At 45.6% G+C, this 21,255-nt stretch overlaps 1 protein-coding gene across 2 annotated transcripts in view; it reads left to right on the top strand.

Moving 5' to 3' along the window:
* slc36a1 (solute carrier family 36 member 1) overlaps positions 1 to 19,468 on the top strand; it is a 44,237-nt gene extending 24,769 nt beyond the window's left edge. For both annotated transcript variants that reach the window (XM_024804189.2, XM_024804188.2), the window contains exon 12: positions 17,904 to 19,468. In XM_024804189.2, coding sequence (XP_024659957.1) covers positions 17,904 to 18,178 — 275 coding nt within the window. In that variant the 3' untranslated portion in view covers positions 18,179 to 19,468. The remainder of the gene's footprint in view (positions 1 to 17,903) is intronic.
* The last annotated feature ends 1,787 nt before the right edge of the window (positions 19,469 to 21,255 follow it).

The raw sequence follows: 21,255 nt of genomic DNA, 5'->3' as shown, positions 1-21,255 counted from the left end.
CATTAACAGTCCCAGCTTCCTCGTTAACCCTCACCGCGTGGCCGTGTGTGCCGAGACTCGCCGTGGCGCTGAGCGTGCTTCCTTTGTCTGAGTCACTTTGCCACAGGCTGCAGCTGAGCAGCTAGCATGTGCTGTTGATGGGAACGAGAGAGGACGTGTGGACGTCGCGTGAGCTTTCTCTTCTTCTTCTCTTTGTTGTTTCTTACAGCGCTGTGGCACAGAGGTGGTGTGCCGCTGGGACTTTGTGCTGCGTGTTGCCGGCTGTCGTATTTTTACCCTTTCACAAACATGATGTGTGCACACGTTCACCTTTTACGGATTCCTCTGGCCTTTGCTTCCTGCGCCTGTTTCGGCTCACCTGTGACTCTGACAAACTGAGTCAAAGATCTGACATGGAGCAGCGTGTATTTTTAGAGGAAGTAACGTAGTCACGTGGAGAGGAAAAGCAGTGAAAGTGTCTTCAGAGGTTAATTAACTGAATTTAAAATGAAATGGAAATGTCCTTTTTCATTACTTCCATGTGAAAAGAGAATTTTCTAACTCAATTAAATTCAGATAAATTGGAAATGAGGTGCAGTCCATGGCTGAGAGCCACACTGGCATTAAACTCGTCTGGCTCCGGGCTGTGCAGCAGATTTGGGGACCCGGCTGCAGGCATGTGTTCCCACGTGGCCTCAAGAGCATTACTCAGATCCTGATGCGGGACGATAAGGCCAGGAGGGTTCCAGCTTATCCCAAATGTGCTGGAAGGGGTTGAGGTCAGCGCTTTGGGCAGTCCAGTCAGCGTCTCTTTGCAGAGAGTGTTCACCCTCACATCATCACCGATCTCTGAGACAGGACCCAACCTGTCTCTGGTGCTGCTGGGCCGAAACATTTCAGACCACCGCAGGGAAAAAGACAAGCCGGGCTATAAATGAGAGGTCACGCTGGTTTATACACAGCATGCAGGAAGCGGCATTAATACACATACAGTTTATGCAAAGATGAGAAACCGATAAATATTTAAACATCAGTGAAAAATCCACTTCACACTGCATGACTGAGTCACGCTCAACTCCAGCTATCAGGTGACCCCTCCCTCTCCTCCTCCTGTTGGCTGACATGAACGGTAAAACGGTTTTCATATCACGGTGAACCGCGTCCGGTTGCTGCCAAAGGGAAGTGTAACGCGGTTAAAGGACCAGGGCGCCTGACTGCAGCCTCATAGACAATGAGCTATCAGAATAAGATTCGACTATGGAGCCTAAGGGTGTGAATAAAACACAGGAAACAAAAGTAGAGCTCAAATATATATATATTATGTTTGTTATGAGAAGTGTATAGACGGATGTACAAAAGAAATAAAAACATATGCATATATATCACAAACAAAAATAATGTTGACAATACAAAACAGCTTAGTAGGTTCCAAAAGGAGGTGGAATGAGGTGTAGTCCAGTATGTGATTTAGTTTAGTTCCATGGACCTGTGATAGGTCATGTGTCAACAATTTGTGATTCAGTCCATAGGTTCACAATTCCTACCGCAACGTAGCGGTGGTCGGGTGGCTCGCCATCTCGCGCTGATCAGGGCTGATCGCGGGAGAACAAAAAAAACCTGACCTAAACAAGGTCAAAAGACAGAAATTATCATTCACAGAAGAAAATGAAACAGCATTCTACTGCTGTGACAAAATAAATACATAAATCCATAAATAACAAAGTCAAGTAATCAATGCCACGTTTCATACAACAATCAATAAACCATCATCTCTTATAATGAATGTCATTCTAAATACTATTATAGAAAGACATTCTCATGGGTCCCATCAAAGTATATCAGCGTTAAAGCTAATAAATATTATCCAAAGTTAATCAAATATATTTACAAAACTCATTTAATCACAGGTGTTGCGCAACAGATTCAATAATGTAAATGGAATTTAACTCAATGCAAAATCTCATAGGCCGTTTCGGCATTTCATCAGAAAAGTAACAAAAAACATCCAAAACGGACAAAACTACAAAAATCAAATCACTCATTCAACTCTAGATACGTTAAATCAACATTCGGCCATAATGGAATAAACAAAAACAACAATATTCAATAGATGACACTAGTAATTGCACTTACTGTCGCTAGCCTAGCATTAGCTTACCGGCATTGTAGGATGTGCGATCGCGGCTCCACATGTACATTAATTGTGACAAAACAAAACAAACAAATAACTCACCGTTGAGTCGAGTGTGAGGTAGTGTAAAGATGAATGAATCGGCCGGGTTATTGCACGCTGTCAACTGGCCTGTAGTGCAAAATTTGTCGTGATCTGACAAGTACGCCAACCACAGGGACAACAGCAGCCAGAGGAGCAGGGACATGCAGCTGATTGACCCAGAACTTATACAGGATTCATTCCCGCCACAATAAAGGGACTGGCGGAAGTGGGGTCAGAAGTTACCGTGGTTACACTCTCCCCCCCTAATCTCATGGACGTCCTCGTACATGGACTAGGCTGGCAGCGAATGACTGGTGGGCTGAGGTGTGAAGGCATCGTCTCCTCTTCTTCATCGTCCTGAAGAGCGAAGGAGAAGACAGAACTTAACCCATGCAGGAAGGTCTGAACGCTCTTTAACAGAGGCTTACCAGGCTTGATGTATTGCAGCCGATCAGGAGGATTCCTGGTGCGGGTTGAATGCCTCAAGGGTGGTTCTGCCTCAGGACTGAGAGGCTCTGATTCAGTAGGTGAGTGTTGTGACAAGTTACTTCTGGATGCTTCCGAATCAGAAGACAGACTTTCTTCATCGTGAGAAGTTTCGACAAGATCAACTGGCTCAAAGCCAGCTTCCACGGTTCCGCTAGCAATAACTTGTTCCTCTTCGGCAGGTACAGGTTCCTCTGAGAGGATAGCATTCTCTTCCTCTGTAGCCAATACTACAGGGACATCGGGCTGGTTGATAAGTGGCACAGGTTGCGGAGTATTGGGTAAGTCGATGGTTGTTGTGAAGGTGACAGGTTCAGCAGAGAAGGGAACAGGTAGGTATGAGATTAGTTCCTCTTCGTCATTGTTATCAGCATCATCAGCACGTACAGGAGACACGGGTAAGACAGGCATTTTCCTCTTCTGCTTAGTAAGCATTTCCTTTTCAGGTGGTAAATACCCACAGGGCAGTAGGAGGTCTCGATGTAAAGTTCTCAGGGGCTTGTCTTGGCCTTCGGGTCGAACTGTATACACAGGAAGAGTGCCGGCTTTCTTCACTACAATGTACACAGATGACTCCCATTTATCTGCAAGCTTGTGTTTGTCTCTTAGCCGCACGTTCCTCACAAGAACTCTGTCTCCAACATTCAGCTGTGATGCAGTGACATTTTTATCAAATCTGTTTTTGTTACGTTTCATCACCTTTTCTGAGTTTTCGATGGCCAGCTTGTAACTTTCTTCTAGGTGGGACTTTAGTTTGTCCACATATTGTGTGTGGGATGTTGATCCTTCTTTGGCAAGGGGTAGTCCAAAGGCCAAGTCCACCGGTAAGCGAGGTTGGCGGCCAAACATAAGCTCATATGGTGAAAAACCTGTAACATCGTTTCTTGTGCAATTGTATGCATGCACCAGGGGTTTTACAAAATCTTTCCAATGGGATTTCTGTTGAGCTGTGAGTGTTCCTAGCATATCCAGTAATGTTCGGTTAAACCGTTCAACAGGATTGCCTCTTGGATGGTATGGAGTGGTTCTTATTTTGTGGATCCCAGCCATTTCACAAAGCTCTCGGATGATTCTGGATTCAAAGTCAGGGCCTTGGTCACTGTGCAAACGTTCTGGGATACCATAATGCACAAGAAAGTTGTCCCATAAACATTTGGCAACAGTCCTGGCTTTCTGGTTTGGTGTTGGCACAGCAATGGCATATTTTGTGAAATGGTCAGTTATGACAAGTATGTCTTTGACTCCACGATCTGGTTCCACAGAGAGAAAATCCATGCACACCAGTTCCATGGGATGAGAGGTTTTGATATTGACCAGAGGTGCGGCTCGTTCAGATGGGGATTTGCGTCTCACGCATCTTTCGCACTGTCTTATTTTATTGACCACATCACTTGTCATCTTAGGCCAATAAAACCGGGAACGGACCAAGTCCAGCGTTCTGTCAATTCCCATGTGACCCATTTGATCATGTAGGTGGTTAAGTACCACTGGTCGATATTCCTCAGGTAGCACTAGCTGGTATGCGAAGTCACTTCCCACTTGTCTCTTCCTGACGAGAAGGGTGTTATGGAGCTCCAGTTTATTTACTTCTCGCAGTAATAGAGGTAGATCGGGAAGTTCTTCCCTCAGGAATGGCGGTGGTGACTCGCCTCGTTCAACCTGAGCTATGACATGCCGGATGACAGGGTCAAGGCGTTGTTTGGCTGCAAGGTCAGCTGTTGAGATTTGGGGGAGTACCATGGAGGTGAACTGGATGTCGTCCGTGAAACTGTCAGGCAGACTGTTGACATTGACAGACATGGATAACACCAGAGCAAGATCAGGATCCGTGCTTGAACTGTACATCAGATGACGGTCACAAACTGCTTTGATGGTATGCTGGTCAATAGAGACATAATCTGGTTCATTGAGATGTTGCCATGCAAATCTCCAGATTCGCTCACGTTCTTTCTGTGACAGAGGATCATCAGACAGTTCACCATGAGGTCGGCGAGACAAACCATCAGCATCCGAGTTCTGCTTTCCTGCTCTGTAGATTAATTTGAAGGTGAAAGTGGACAAAGCTGAAAGCCATCTGTAACCGGTAGCGTCAAGTTTTGCTGATGATAAGAGGTATGTTAATGGGTTGCTGTCTGTCACAACGGTAAACTGAGCACCATAAAGGTAGTCGTGGAATTTTTCAGTCACCGCCCACTTCAAAGCAAGAAACTCCAATTTGTGGGCGGGATACTTTGACTCACTCCGGGAAAGACCTCTGCTGGCATATGCTACAGCTCTGTTTTTTCCATCCTGCTCTTGATACAGCACCGCACCAAGACCTGTGGCACTGGCATCAGTGTGGAGTGTGTATGGTTTCTGGGGATCAGCAAATGCCAGAACTGGGGCAGAAGTGAGTTTGTCTATAATGGACTCAAAAGCTTGTTGACACATTTGCGTCCATCGTCCTCCAAATGGCTCTTTGGGGTTGAGGTAATTCTCTGGCTTTACAGTTCGTCTCAGTTTCCTCTGAGAAGGTGGATAACCAGCAGTGAGTTCATGTAACGGCTTGACAATGGCCGAATATCCCTGGACAAAACGTCTGTAGTACCCAGCAAAACCAAGGAAAGATCTTAATTCCTTCAAGTTTTTTGGCACTGGCCAAGAAGTGAGTGTGGAAATCTTGTCCAGATCAGTTTCAACACCAGCCTGGGACACTACATGGCCCAGATACTTCACCGATGTCTGGAAGAACATGCATTTCTCAAGTGAAAGCTTCAAGCCAAAATCTTTGAGTCTGGTGAGAACTTTCATCAGGCGAGCTTCATGTTCCTCAAGAGTTGGTGCAAAGACAATGAGATCGTCAATGAAAACCAAGACTTCTTTTAGATTTAATTCTCCCATGCATTTTTCCATCAGCCGTTGGAAAGTGCTTGGTGCGTTGGTAATCCCTTGTGGCATCCGATTAAATTCCCAAAATCCTACTGGGCAGACAAAGGCAGTCTTTGCCTTATCCTTCTCCTCCATTTCGATTTGGTAGTAACCCGACTTGAGGTCTAGCACCGTGAACCACTTTGATCCTGCAAGTGCGGAGAAGGTGTCTTCCAGTTTAGGCAGAGCATAAGCATCTTTGATTGTTTGCAGATTGAGTTTGCGGTAGTCAATACAAAGACGTATACTGCCGTTCTTTTTGCGTGCAACCACAATTGGAGAGGCAAATGGTGAGTCAGATTCTCTGATAACGCCAGAGTCAAGAAGTTCTTGCAGGTGCTTCCTGACAGCATCAAGATCTTGAGGGTGAATTGGTCGTGGTCTTTGCTTGAAAGGAGTTGGATCGGACAATTTGATTTGGTGTTTAACTTTGTTGGTCCTGCCGAAATCCAGATCGTGTTTGGCAAATACTTCAGGAATAGTGTTGAGTTTTTGAACAATGCGTTCTTTCCAGTCTGGAGTTAAGGGGGAATCTCCAAAGTTGTATTTCTTTTGTACATCCGTCTATACACTTCTCATAACAAACATAATATATATATATATTTGAGCTCTACTTTTGTTTCCTGTGTTTTATTCACACCCTTAGGCTCCATAGTCGAATCTTATTCTGATAGCTCATTGTCTATGAGGCTGCAGTCAGGCGCCCTGGTCCTTTAACCGCGTTACAGAAGCACTTTGTTTTAGCGAGCGGCACAAGCGTTGAGTCTTTCCGCTTGTTTCTGGAAGTGTGGGGTGTAACTCTACCTGCTCACAGCACTTATCCACTAACCCAAACTATTCCTTGCATTTGTTTTTCCAAATCATGGAAGCTGCATGTGGTCAGGCGTCCACATGCTTTTGACCATATAGAGCTGCATCACTGCATCACCGAGCTCCCACTGTGAGATCGGAGAATATAGGTTTCACCTGATAATCGACCCTAAAGGTCACACATGAGAAATGATTCTGCACGTCGCACATTTTAACCAAACCATCGGCTCTCTGAGCTAAAAGAGACACAGCAAGCAGAGCTGGGCTGCAAGTAGAGAGGTCAGCCTGAGGATTTCTGTCTTTAGCACAGACCTCCTGCTGGGTGGGGAAGGTCAGGCTTGCCCTGCAACTCCATCCTCCTACACTTCCACCCTCCTCTCCTCCACTTCTCATGCTTCTGTCCAGGGAGTTAGATTAAAATGCAGTGGATGTGTTTTTCCTGCAGATAAGCACGTCGACGGTCAGCCAGTCAGCGTCTCGGGCACCCCACACGTGTTGGTTGTTTTCCCTCCCCATCGCCTGTTGTACTCTGTATAAGGGGTGTCATACATGTGGCCCGGAGGCCTGCTAAAGGGCCCATTGCATGGCTTTGCAGAGTGTGAAGGCTGCAGTGAAACAAATGAAGTACTTGGGTTAGTCAGTAAAAATCTTTTCTGTTCCGGGTGTGTGAGGCAGGTGGAGGGATCCTATTGTATCCATGAGCGATGGGAGGGTTTGCCCCGGCGTCTGCAATGATGCAGACACTTTATCTATCTGCTGAGATGAACAGAGGCCTGATCCAACAGAGTCCACACCTGTGGGGTTGGGGTTAGGGGTCTGGGTAGAGGCTGAAGAGTAAGACTGGGATTAGAATTGGCTGAAATGAATTTCCTCATTAGGGTGGCTCACTACAGCATCTGAGGCAGGGGAGGGACTCTGACGTGCAGGCGGTGCACAGCCATGTTTGATGGTTCAGCATCTGGTTTCTGGTAACAGGCCTGTGGTAGACTCTCTGCTGGTCTGGGAACAGCTCAGAATCTCTGCGGTAGTTGATGGATGAAAGCATAAATTACTGACTGTGGAAGGTATGTTGTAAAAGTTCCTTTCACGTCTGTCAGTTTTACAGAGAGTGGGGTGATGAATCTGTTTCACTTGGTTTTATTTTTTTCAGCCTTTTTAAAGGTCTTTGCTTGAATAGTAAATGCACTGGTACTTACATGGCGCTTTTCTACTCTATCTGAGCACTCAAAGCGCTTTTATACAACTAATTCATTCACCCAATCACACCCATTCACTTTTTCTAAACTGTGAAGTGCTTACTGTCTAACATTATACACATTCACACTCCAATGGGTGCATCGGACAGCAACATGGGGTTAGTATCTTGCCCAAGGATATTTGGGCCTTGGAGCCTGGGATCGAACCACCAACCTTCCGGTTAATAGCTGACCTGCTCTACCACCTGAGCTACAGTCAGGAAATACGAGCAAAATGTGGCATTTTTGCTGTTTGTTGTGGTGAATCTAAATGAGTTAGACACCATGATTTTTCCCCTGCTGTGTGTCAAAGCCACTCATGGTGGGCCTGGGAGAGAACCCCGGTGCTGCACGAAAAAGGAACATGAAAGGCCACTTTGATTAGCCAAGTGAACAGGAAGTCCACTTCAGTGTGATTACAGGTAGCTTTGGCAGGTTCCCCAGCTCTCTGCGTCTGTGTCAGGCGCCCTCTCACTCATAACAGTTAACGGAGGTTGTGTTTGCCGGGCAGGACAGAGAGGTGTGTGTGTGTGTGTGTGTGTGTGTGTGTGTGTGTGTGTGTGTGTGTGTGTGTGTGTGTGAATTTCTTTCCTGTTTGTCATGCTTGTTTTCAGTTGTGCGCTGCGGGATGAGACACGAGCTAAAAAAATAATAATTCACAACTCTTCCATGTCTGAAGCTGAAGTTTCAGTCCCGCCCTGAGGCTAGCACCTCGAGAAGGTGACGAGTTAATGGAGAAAAGGACGGAGCTGAAGAGGAGGGTCCTCAGTGTCTGTGATCAGATTGTAGGACACTGTGTATAAACTGCACTGTTGCTGGTCTGCACTTGTGTCACATCTGGATTGTTAAGTTTAAAATCAGAGTTTCTGTGTTAAACCTGCTGCTGCCCGCTGCTGTTGTCTGAGATTCATCACTTTTCCTTTTCAAACAACTGCATGGGATGATATTATAAAATGTTGGTGAATGTATATGTTTGAAATAAAAATGAACTGAACTGAACTTCTTAGAGCTCACATTTATACATGGAGCCGCATCCATCATCCCCTCCCTCACAGCTGCACGCCACAGAGCAGTGGTTTCCCACAACTGTCGTGTTTGCAGCTGCGGGCGAACGCCTCCGTGCACTCGCTGTAACCAGCCGGGTTGATGCTTATTAAACTGCTCTGGCAGGAAATCCAGCGGCTGCTCGAGGCCAACTCTGCGCTTAGAGCAAACACTCAGGTGTATGTTTCCAACAAGTCTGTTTTAATCGGGTCAAGCTCTTCATCAAAGCTGCACAGAGCACCGCACACACCGCTGGACGTTTCTTCTTCACCTGTTCACTGTCACAGACGCCGATAACTGAAGTCAGCAGCTGTTTGAGAGAAAGACGAGAGAGAAACACAAAGAGGAGCATGTGCGTGCAGCTTCCAGCGTCACGCTCGTTTGGGCTTTTCTTCTTCTGGCGTTTCCTGTAGTTACAGCGATATTTTAACCACGGGTGTGGGTGCAATTGCCGGCATTAAGTCAGTAGAAAAAGGAGCAGAATGGAAAATATTGAGAGCATCATGGCAGGATAAATTAGGCAGTGAGTGTTTGCAGTGAGATTATAGCATTTAAAGAAGTAAACAAGTGTTTGTGATGACTTCAGGGAGCCCTGAGTGTCAGACGCAGGAAGAGCTGTCGCGCTGCCTTCATGTTGTGTCTGAGCCACGAGGGAGACAAAGTGCTCCTAAAACGTCCGACAGGGTCACGGACATTCACGTGGCGATGGTCTACCTGAGGACGGAGAGCATGGGGAAGGTGTTGTTTACCTCGAGAGCACGTTGTCTCGCTGCCGGTGCTTGTCTGAATCTCAGTGATTTCTAAACGGAGAGGGCTCTCTCTGTGACTCCTGCAGTTCTCTGTGATGCAGACACTGTAAAGCTTCTCATTAACAGGAAGTAATTGTTTCCCTGCAACTGAAGCAAAGTGGCAGTGACGTAGCATGGCGGCAGAGAGACGGACAACTTTTACTTCATTTATCACATCGTGCTTTCTCCGTCTGTAACTCAGTCATGGCTCAAAGAAGCTTTCGTGGTTGAATAAAAAGAAATAATCATGTCAGTCCAAATTGATTACAGCCCCTGCAGCTCCGAGACCCCCCCCCCCCCCCCCCCCCCGAGATTAAATGAGTCCCCACTCGCCCACGGGGAGGAGGAGCTGCAGTGATGGCTTCTGTTACCTTCTACCTTTGTAATTTCAAACGACCATGAGCCACGGTAAATTGAACCAGTAACTGTGAGGTTGTGCATCCTTTCTCCACCTGGCCGACCAGTTTGATTGCTCTCACAGTGACTCCCAGAGGCTCAAGTAATCCATTTATTTTCTGAGGAAATTCTAACCATTTCCCGTACAATCTAAAAGAGCAGTTTACCGAGGACACATCCACCCCCTCCGACAAAAGTTTGTAATTGAATCGCAAGGAGATGTTTAGACTTTTGCTCATCTCTGGATGGAGTCCCTCCTCAAGCAGACTTATGTTTCTTGAAGTGAAAACTCTTTTTATTCCTCGCTGGAGTCGCAATTACTCAGATGGGCTTCGGGCATGTCCTAAAAAATTAAGGTACGCTGCCTCTTCCTGTGAAAAAGCATCAAAGAGTTTGCAAATGTGTCTTTGTGACTGTAACAGGTGTAAATATTTCAAGTTTTAATCATCATCTACTTTTGCAACACACGCTCATCAGAAAGATATAACAGGGCTGAAGTGAGCTTCCTCTGAAGGGTGTCTGAGCTCAGCCTCGAGGATTTTGGTCCGGGTTTTTATGACGTCATTGTGACATCATTACACAGCTGAGATCTGTGACTGTGAGGCCGTCTGGGTGCAGTGAACTCATGGTCATGTTATAGAAACCAGTCTGAGCTTTGAGACACGGGGCTTTGTTATCCTGCTAAAAACACTGAAGAAGCGGCAGCACTCAGGCAGGCTGTGGAGTTTAAATGATGCTCAGCTGGTACTGAGAGTCACACCAGCAGCAGCCTGAACACGGACACAGACAGGATGGATCCATGCTTTAAACTCGTCAGACCAGGAAACGATTCTCCAGCTTCTGTTGTCCAGGTTTGAGAGTCTGTGTGAACCGTAGCCTCCTGTTCTTGCTGACAGCAGTGACACTGGTAACACCCATCTCCTTTGGAGTACAGAAGCTCCTCTGACGTTGTCCACGAGCAGAACTGAAGCAATCCTTTTCATATTCGAGGCACGCAGCCAGCTTTCCCATATTAAAGTTGGAAAACCCGTCGTCTGTGGAGCATCTTCCAGCGTGTGATACTAAAGGTCATTTCAAGGAGACAGGCAAAGGTGAAGTAACAGCAGCAGGATGTACAGCCTGACTTTCCAGGATTCAAATGGCAGATAATGGAATATGGATAAACAGGGCAGAGTTATCATCTGGGAAAATCAGGAAGAGGAGGAGCGAGGCTCAGTCACGGGCCAGGTGTCACACTAAGGCCGGCCTCGGCTCCGGAAAAAGCCCAAAATAAGGTTTTCAACCCAAAGCAGGCAAACTGTGCAGCTGCTGCAGGAAGGTAGCGTGCAGAATATACAGGGAGTGCAGAATTATTAGGCAAGTTGTATTTTTGAGGAATAATTTTATTATTGAACAACCATGTTCTCAATGAACCCAAAAAATGTTTTTGGAAGTAGTTTTTAGTTTGTTTTTAGTTTGAGCTATTTTAGGGGGATATCTGTGTGCAGGTGACTATTACTGTGCATAATTATTAGGCAACTTAACAAAAAACAAATATATACCCATTTCAATTATTTATTTTTACCAGTGAAACCAATATAACATCTCCACATTCACAAATATACATTTCTGACATTCAAAAACAAAACAAAAACAAATCAGTGACCAATATAGCCACCTTTCTTTGCAAGGACACTCAAAAGCCTGCCATCCATGGATTCTGTCAGTGTTTTGATCTGTTCACCATCAACATTGTGTGCAGCAGCAACCACAGCCTCCCAGACACTGTTCAGAGAGGTGTACTGTTTTCCCTCCTTGTAAATCTCACATTTGATGATGGACCACAGGTTCTCAATGGGGTTCAGATCAGGTGAACAAGGAGGCCATGTCATTAGTTTTTCTTCTTTTATACCCTTTCTTGCCAGCCACGCTGTGGAGTACTTGGACGCGTGTGATGGAGCATTGTCCTGCATGAAAATCATGTTTTTCTTGAAGGATGCAGACTTCTTCCTGTACCACTGCTTGAAGAAGGTGTCTTCCAGAAACTGGCAGTAGGACTGGGAGTTGAGCTTGACTCCATCCTCAACCCGAAAAGGCCCCACAAGCTCATCTTTGATGATGATACCAGCCCAAACCAGTACTCCACCTCCACCTTGCTGGCGTCTGAGTCGGACTGGAGCTCTCTGCCCTTTACCAATCCAGCCACGGGCCCATCCATCTGGCCCATCAAGACTCACTCTCATTTCATCAGTCCATAAAACCTTAGAAAAATCAGTCTTGAGATATTTCTTGGCCCAGTCTTGACATTTCAGCTTGTGTGTCTTGTTCAGTGGTGGTCGTCTTTCAGCCTTTCTTACCTTGGCCATGTCTCTGAGTATTGCACACCTTGTGCTTTTGGGCACTCCAGTGATGTTGCAGCTCTGAAATATGGCCAAACTGGTGGCAAGTGGCATCTTGGCAGCTGCACGCTTGACTTTTCTCAGTTCATGGGCAGTTATTTTGTGCCTTGGTTTTTCCACACGCTTCTTGCGACCCTGTTGACTATTGTGAATGAAACGCTTGATTGTTCGATGAGCACGCTTCAGAAGCTTTGCAATTTTGAGACTGCTGCATCCCTCTGCAAGATATCTCACTATTTCTGACTTTTCTGAGCCTGTCAAGTCCTTCTTTTGACCCATTTTGCCAAAGGAAAGGAAGTTGCCTAATAATTATGCACACCTGATATAGGGTGTTGATGTCATTAGACCACACCCCTTCTCATTACAGAGATGCACATCACCTAATATGCTTAATTGGTAGTAGGCTTTCGAGCCTATGTAGCTTGGAGTAAGACAACATGCATGAAGAGGATGATGTGGACAAAATACTCATTTGCCTAATAATTCTGCACTCCTTGTATATAACTTTTTTTTTTCTCTCAGAATGAGATCCAGTAAGAGTGTTGCTAAAGTACCCACTGATGCATAAAAAGTAGAGTAGAATAGCCCTTTATTGTCATTGTGCATTTACAATGAAATTATGGGTGCTCCACACCAACTGTGCAGGAATCAAATATAAACAGTAGACAGCTCGGATAAATGCCTGACCAGAGCAATGTATACAATGCAGTGTAACCTGTGTTTTTCCCTCCCAGAGGCCAAATCAATCTGAGCGTGTGTCTCTGGAGTGGCACTCATGGGCGGAGACCTTTTTGGCTCTGGCTCGTTGATAACGCAGCACAGACTTCTTTAAGCTAATGACTGCTTTCACAGTTTGAGCAGTTTTCTCTGTGGAGTTTAGTCTTCTGCCAAAAAAGCCAACTTTAACTTATGCAGACTTCGGTTATTCCCAGTGAAACGGCCCGGGAGTTACTGAGCACACTGAGCCCCCCCGACATCTTTAATGAGGTGCGGTCCACCGAGCGACAGACAATCAGAGAGCCCGCCTGCCTGCCGCCGCCACGGGCTTGCTTTCCTCTCTGGGAAGTGTTTGCCAGTGGCGCCGGTACCCTCTGACTCCCTGTGGAGAAAGTAGACCAAAGCCCTCCCAAAAGTCTGATCCCACCTCGGAGCATCACCACTGCTGGACGCAGCTGAAGGTAGGGGGTCCATCTCTCATTTAAAAGCTTTTGGCTCAGTTCACAGGCTCCCGCTGACGGGCTAAAAACCACCGCACCCCCATTTTTCTTCTGGCTGTGAAACCAGCCCGGCCTTCCCAGTGTCTGTTGATGCTGGTGGGTTTAAATAGAAAGTTATCCACATACTCCAAACTGACGCCGTCTGATCAGAGGGTAATGGCACTGAGATGCACTGATGCTGTACGCTCTGCAGCCCTACCTCTACACCTGAGGGGGTGTGGTTAAAGGCATGACGAGGTCAGCACAGAAGGGAGAGACTTGTCATGCTCTCTCGGCTGTTGTTGTTATTGAGTCATTTAAAATGAAAATAGTTGGTATCTGTGACTCTGCTCCGTTTTTGGTTTTATGTGGAAGGATGTTCTCTGTGAGTCGGTTCTCTGACTCTGCTTTTCTCACCTGTGGAGGGTTCCTGCAGGGTTCAGTGCTGGGTCCAGTTGTATTGTTTTTCTTTTTCTGGAATTTCTTTTAATGTCTATGCCATGACACTGTGCTGTGCATGTTTTTAAGCCTCAGCAGACGGGTAGGCTGCCCACTCTGGTTGAATGTTTGTTTTGGATTGATGATTAATAATTTCCTTCTTTTAAACTCTGTAAACTGAGCCCATGATTGTCGCTCCTCCTGATGTACTATGTAAGAATCAGTCAGGTGATTGCTTCCTTCCTGCACAGTGTTCATAAACATCATGTAGTATTTGATTCGTCTTTGAACTTTGACTCTGTAAACCTTATGTCACCTTCCTGTTTATTTACAGAATAAATGTAAGCTATAGGGGGTGTCCAAATTCATGGGCTGCATCCTCCTGAGGCCGCATTTGTAGGCCGATTTCGTCACAGCGACGCAACAAAGGCTGTATCCCAATTCAGGGTCTGCAGCCTTAAAGTACGCAGCCTTAACGGTCCACAAGGGCCGCATACTTAAAGACCGCTAAGGCCGGAAGTGCGAGGCTTGTGAAATGGGACGGTCTAGCCTTCGTTGCGCTGCCCAGGTTGCCTAGCAACCATGATGCTAACAGCTGGAAACGTTTTATACAGCTTTGTTTGACAGAAATGAAGGAGAGAATCTTTTGTTCATTTGTTTGTTTGTTTCTACATGAGCTTTGATCATTCTCTGTAAGATTAAGGTCAGCTATTGAACGGCGTATATTTTAAAGCAGCGGTTCCCAACCCCCGGGCCTCGGACCAGTACCGGTCCGTGAGTCGTTTGGTACCGGGCCGCGAGAGTTGAGGCTTAGGTGTGAAATGTATAGTTTTCAGGGTTTTTATTGTTTTTCAGCGTTATTTTTGTTATCGTTTTTATCGTTTACTCGGTTTTCCTGGGTCTTTTCACCCGTGTTATGAATAAATATTCTTTTTTTCGGTACCGGTACTAGTTTTATTTTGTTGTATTTATCCGCGACACCTTAAAGGCCGGTCTATGAAAATATTGTCGGGCATAAACCGGTCCGTGGCGCAAAAAAGGTTAGGGACCGCTGTTTTAGAGTAAGGCTTTAAAACCAAGTTAGTACAAACGTCACCAATGTCACATAACTTTGCTGACATGTGGCCAACAGGAATGTTGTAATGTTCTTCGTTATTAAACATTTGCACATAAATAAGTGACATAATATTCAGTACTTACTTAAGGTTTACTCTTCGGGCGCCCCTCATCCACAGTTTGTTTTTTTTTTTTTTTTTTTCGGCAAAATTATCCACACCCACCACGCTGCTATGCATTCTGGGATATGTTGGGCCACGAAGTCTACACCGCCACGCCCTTAAAATTCAGGGAAATGAAGGACTCATTTGAGGGCCGCATTTCGAGCAGCCTTTGAATTGGGACAGCCTTCGTTGCGTCACTGTGATGTAATCGGCCTTAAAATGTGGCCTTTAAGGCTGCAGACCCTGAATTGGGATACAGCCAAAGGCTGTCCAAATTCGTAGACTCAGATCGGTACCACGCATGCGCAAATCTTACGTCACTTCCTCTCTTTGCCAACACTGCAACAGTTAATGTTTTTGAATGACACGGTTAGCTCCCAGTTAGCTCCTAGCATTTCTCAACAGCTCTACCTCCTTTTTGACTGCCCGGGACATTTAAACAATGGACAATCCGTATACAATGATGTGATGCCCAGCCTTCCTAGTCTTCATCTTTCAGTGTGTAGCATGCTCTCTCTCTTTTTAAACCCAGGCAGAAAAAAATTTGTTTTGTCTCTGAAGCCCTAAAAGTGCTACGACCAAATTAGCGTGCTCAGAGTGTTCTCTCCGGCACTTTGAAGATCCACGCCTCCTCTCCAGGGACCACGTCTCCTCCCCGGAGAGGCTCAGCATGTTCTCTAATAAGCCTCACTCGCCTCACAGCTCCTGCCTCATTTGATGACTCGGTAAACTGCAAAGCTTTAAATGGAGTTTGAAGAGCAGGCTTCAGGAGCCGTTCCCCAGAGGTGACAGGTTTCCGCTCTTGTTGTGTGAAAGCTCAACTTTGCCATTGCCCCAGAAGTTAATCTGACAGATCTGAGCACGATCGATTCTGGTTGAGAAAATCTTTTATCAGCTGATTTGTCCCGTGCGCTCGCCACAGAGAGGAGCGTGACTTGAACCTGCTCATGTGCAAACATTTTCAGGCAAATGCTTTGACGTCTTGTCAGCGGGCCGCTTGTTTTGTACGAGCGCGGTCGGCCATCGCCCTTTATGCCCATCTCCACGGCAACAGGTGAAGGCACTTAAGGTCCCCGGTGACTTCAGTGTCACGGTCGGCGCTTCCACCAACACGTGAGAACAAACTCCACATGGTGGGAGGCTCTCCCGCTGCCTCCTCGGTTTGCTGTCTTCCCCTCTGGCTATTGCTACTCTCCGACCTCACTTCATCTCTCAGCCGTCACTTCTCCTTTTTCAGCACCAACTTTACGTTGCCCATGATTTAAAAATTAATGGGCAACAGACTCGCTATCAGGAAAGATGAGGACACTCTTCTTTAATCATTGAAAACAAAAGGTCTGGCAGTCAAGCGTTCACTGAGATCCAATGCTCACTAGGTATGACAAATGTTCACCTGAGCAGCCACACCATGACCCAGCAGGTTTGAAACTGCTCATTAAACACACCTTCTCTTCTCATTTCCAGCTCTGTGGTAATAATCAGTCTGTTAGATAAGCTTTGCATGATTCACAGTTGAGAATAATCCTCCTTTGTCTGACATGTTTGCTGGTCCAGGTGTGTTAGGAACATCTCCTGTGTGACATCATCACTGCGCAGTCTGACCTTTGGCCTCACAGTCGTTCATGAATAAAAGTGTTTTGGAAATCCCACAGAGGGTTTGGTGTGCAGAGGAAAATTACCTTTTAGAGAACCGTGGATTGTTTCCTGTAGAAGCACTGAGCTCATTAGAAATGTTTGAGGTCATGTTCCACTTTAAAGATGATGTTGTTCACTAGGGCTGCACGATTAATCGTTAGAAAATCCCGATCTCGATTCATATTTATGTGCGATCTCATTTCCAAATGACAACGATTTTTAAAGGGGAAAAAAAAAAAAAGATGACGATTGTACCGCATTTTGATCCGGGACATAATCTGCATGAAAACAAGCGCTCACGCTTCCTGCTCAACAAATGACAAGGGCGGAGCCTTATACCACGTGATACAGAAGCCATCTGGCAGGGGAAAAACAACGGAGAGCACGTGAAACTGCCCGAGGGGAGAAAACACAATGAGCGCAGAAGAAACGTTTCCTGATGGCGGTGAGAATGACAACCCCACTGTAAAATTATTTCCAAGAAAAGGTTCTCATTCCTCCGTGTGGAAGTTTTTTGCCTTCAAAGAAGACGATGAGAGTCAAAAAAATATCATTTGCAAGCTGTGTTTTGCCATAGTAGCAGCACCGCAAGGTAACACTACAAATCTGTATAACCACCTCAAACGTCACCATAAAGTGCAATATAACGAAGCTGTAAAGGCCAAGAAAGTGACAGGAGAAAATCCGTCCCCGTCAACCACCCAAACATTAATAACGGGAATGTTATACAGCGCTTCCCCATACCCGTCGACCTCCCGCAGGCACAAAGAAATTACGGAGGCTATCACTTATCACCTGACCAAAGATATGGCTCCCATCAACACTGTGCAAAACGAGGGATTTAGGAGAATGATCAACATCCTAGACAAACGCTACACAGTGCCGTTCCGCAACTATTTTAAAAATGTTGCACTACCTGCTCTATACACGCAGTGTCGAGCAACGGTGGAGACGGAATTACAAGCAGTACGTTTTGCGGCAACAACAAAATGTGAGACATTTATTGTTTTTATGTTCTGTCTCAACTGTTACAAAGTTGATGTGCGGTTAATAAGTGCAAGAAATATTTATATTGGAAAAGAAAATCGTGAGGGAATCGTGATCTCAATTCTAAGCAAAAAAAATCGTGCAGCCCTATTGTTCACTGTGTCCTTCTTTCCTCCTCTCGTATCCCAGGTGCCCTCGCCATCCTGATCCCAGAGCTGGACCTCGTCATCTCGTTGGTGGGCTCGGTCAGCAGCAGCTTCCTGGCGCTCATCTTCCCACCCCTGCTGCAGCTCATCGTTTTCTACGGCGAGGGCCTGTCGCTGCCGGTGAAAGTCAAGAACCTCGTCATCAGCCTGGTGGGGCTGATCGGCTTCGTCACGGGGACCTACATTGCCATCGTGGAGATCGTTGCCCGCAACGGACACAAGCGCGACGAGACGCCATCCACCTTCTTGGTTCAGTGATGAAGTGGCGTGACTCCCGGCGGGTGGATGGAGGCCTACTCGGGCCATTTGAAACCATTTTAGTGCACATTTGAACTTTTATCTCATTTTATCTGCTGCTGTTGGACATCACAGCTGTTTCAGGATAAATCTGTGACATGTCTACGATTAAGGACCATGGAGAACCTGTGGTGCTCGATGTTTCACTGCTGTGTCATGTTCTGTTTGTACCTGACAGTCACGTCTTATCAAGTCCATCCTTTTAGTGCAATCTAACAGATTAATGATGATGGAGAAGGTAGGAGATGGTACGGGGGTTAGAGGTAATTTATTCTTTTGACTGATTATTGTTTGTGGTGTTTTAGTCAAAAAATCAAACTACCTCAGTTTTTAACATCCAATTTGGAGCCTTGTAAAACACCTTCGCTTCACGCAGCCCCCAGTTTAGAAGTAAACATGTTTGTTTAGCACTTTGATTTCTGCCTTATTCACTTTGAATATAGTTTTAAAATCGCTTTAAAAAATTAAAAATCCGCTGTTGCTTGGGTCGAGGGGTCATAGCGGTTCTGATGGGAACGCCTCGAAGTGCCAGGAGATCGTTCGTATCTCATCACAGCAGACTCACCAGGATGACACAGCAGCTGTTAAACAGTACAGCTGCTTTCTTGCTCTCAGCTTTGGGTCAAACTGTGAGCTTTGACAACAAGGTCACAGGTGCAAGAGGCAGAACCTGTGAGGGTCTCGGGATCCTCTGGGAGGAGTGTGGCAGGTGTGCAGGGATTAAAACCCCCTAAAAATGTGCCAGATGTTCTTGTGAATATTACAGCTGCATTAGTGCCCGATGATAGGTTGCTACAAAAAAACGCCATCAGGTTTGAGCTGCATGTATCTAATATAGCAAGTTTTAACTGCGGGCTTGTAGGTGTTGTCGACGCCTCACAGTGAAGCGTCTGTGCTGCCGTGTGTCTTTGTCCGTGTGGCATTAGATAACAGACTTCTGGTTTCCCTTCACCTGTGAAGTCACCTCATGCAGGGCTGGAAGTCGTTCTGTGTGTATATATATCCATCCATCGTAAATGTTTGCACATGTAAATACTCATCTAAACTATAATTTTCCTTTTCTGTTGTAAGTGTCAGGTTGCAGCTGATCAAATGAGTGCATTTCAGCATGAAAACATCAAGAAATGTAAAATATTCCAAACTTCATCCAGCTTGACGGCCTGCATCCTTCATATGTGTGAGACCTTCATTTGCTAAATCACTCATTTCTTTACTCTTTACTTTCTCAGAATAAAGATGTTGAAAGTCCAAGTTCGTGCGTTTCAGTCTCTTCGTATTAGCAGGACGACTCATAAGGATCTGAAAACTCGCCAACTCTTGGAGCCGATCCAGAACTGGGTTCGGAAATTTTTAGAGGGATTTGTTACTGGACGTTTGGCATCACATCCTGACAAATGAGGTAGAAAACGAAGTTGTTCGTAGCACACATGATTAAAACTCTGTTGATGACCCCATAGTAAGAGCATCAGAGTCGGTATGACTGAACATCAGCCCCTAAATATTACCAATGCATGAGTGTGTTTGGAGTTAGCTGTAACTGTAGTTGTCCAAAAAGGGCAGATTATTATCAGCCTCTGCTGCCTATCCACTCAGCAGAATTGAAGTTGAGGCCAGATGGCAACCTTGGAGCTGCCTGTGTGAGCGTTTCTGCCTGGTTCATGTGCTCCGCTCCCCGAGGTGCAAATGCTTTTCAACATGCGCCACAGAAGCAGTCCGAGTAATCCTTCCACCGCCTAATTGACACAAATGAGAGGGAGAGGGGAGGGTCCGCTGGTGCTCGTTTTCCCTGTGAAGCTTGGCCAGAGATGGAATTAAATTAACTGGACTGGGATATTTAGCATGAGCTGCTTCACCCTGCGTTTAGCTTGGCGTGTAGACTGTTCGTGGTCATGAACGTGAGCGCGTTCCTCCAATGAGTCCACGGCACAGGTTTCTGTTGGGCATGTTTCCTGCCATCAAAGCTACCATGGATGGACATGACTGTGCTTAAAGGGGGTCCTGATCCATTATTTTAAGTAAGGCTAATCAGACTATCTGTCGATGTTCTTGTTTTTGTGCTACTTGTTGTATAAAAATGAAAAAAGGCATTTTTATTTAGCCGGACTGAATGAAAAAACACAATTAGGTGACTTTCTGCCACCAGTTCAGCCCAAAGGGACCACGTTCCTTATTTCCTTTTGCAAACAGCTGGTAATTAAAAGCCACAACTGCTGACACAGCAACTTTCACCTCCCACTGCTTCACTTCGATTTGCAGAACTTGTCTTGTGTTTGTGTGCAGCAGTAAAGCTTAAAGCTGAACCTCACCTAAGTGGCATGCAGACACTAACATGCAGTGTTGGTAAAACTCACAGCTTTTCTTCAACACTCTGGAGACTAAAGATATGCTTGTTTAACCAGAGTGTTTGAATGATCACAGGTAAGATGGCAGTCTGAGCCACCACTCTGTGTCAACATGTGTTATTAACACGAAGTAGAGATGTCTGTCTTCTTTCCCCTCACTTTCAGATACTGTTCTGTGTAGATAGTTTTTAGACCTCACACTTTGGTCCAGTTTTGTAAGATTTTTAAGGACACATTGCACCATGCTGAGATGTGCCAAAGTTTCAGCCAACAGCCATTTGGTAATCACCTTGTTGGGCAAAAATACTATTCATGTCAAATTATGTTGGCTTTGGTATTTTTCATAGATTCATCTAGAGAACCGGGGACAAACAATTTAAAGTACAGTTTATTATTCAAAATAAAAACAAGATATTGTACATATACATTTATTACTGTGTAATTATATCTTTATTAATGCATACTCATAAAGCTGCTATGTTTCCCCACCATATTTAAATATGATGGTCAGTGAGGACTTCTGCCTTTGCACTAATGGTCTTTCACAGATCAGCCACATACTTGAAACACCAAAGGTGGAGGAGAATAACTGCAAGCGGCCATTTGCCCTGGAGGGACATTTAAAGTCATGTCTGCAGCTTCAGACTCAAGATGTGAACGATCATCCTTGTGTTTTAATATCTGACAAGGGCTCAT

Source organism: Maylandia zebra, linkage group LG2 (assembly GCF_041146795.1).
Source record: "Maylandia zebra isolate NMK-2024a linkage group LG2, Mzebra_GT3a, whole genome shotgun sequence".
Classification (NCBI taxonomy): Eukaryota; Metazoa; Chordata; class Actinopteri; order Cichliformes; family Cichlidae; genus Maylandia; species Maylandia zebra.
The sequence above is the reverse complement of the archived record's forward strand: the minus strand, read 5'-3'. Positions and strand labels throughout refer to the sequence as shown.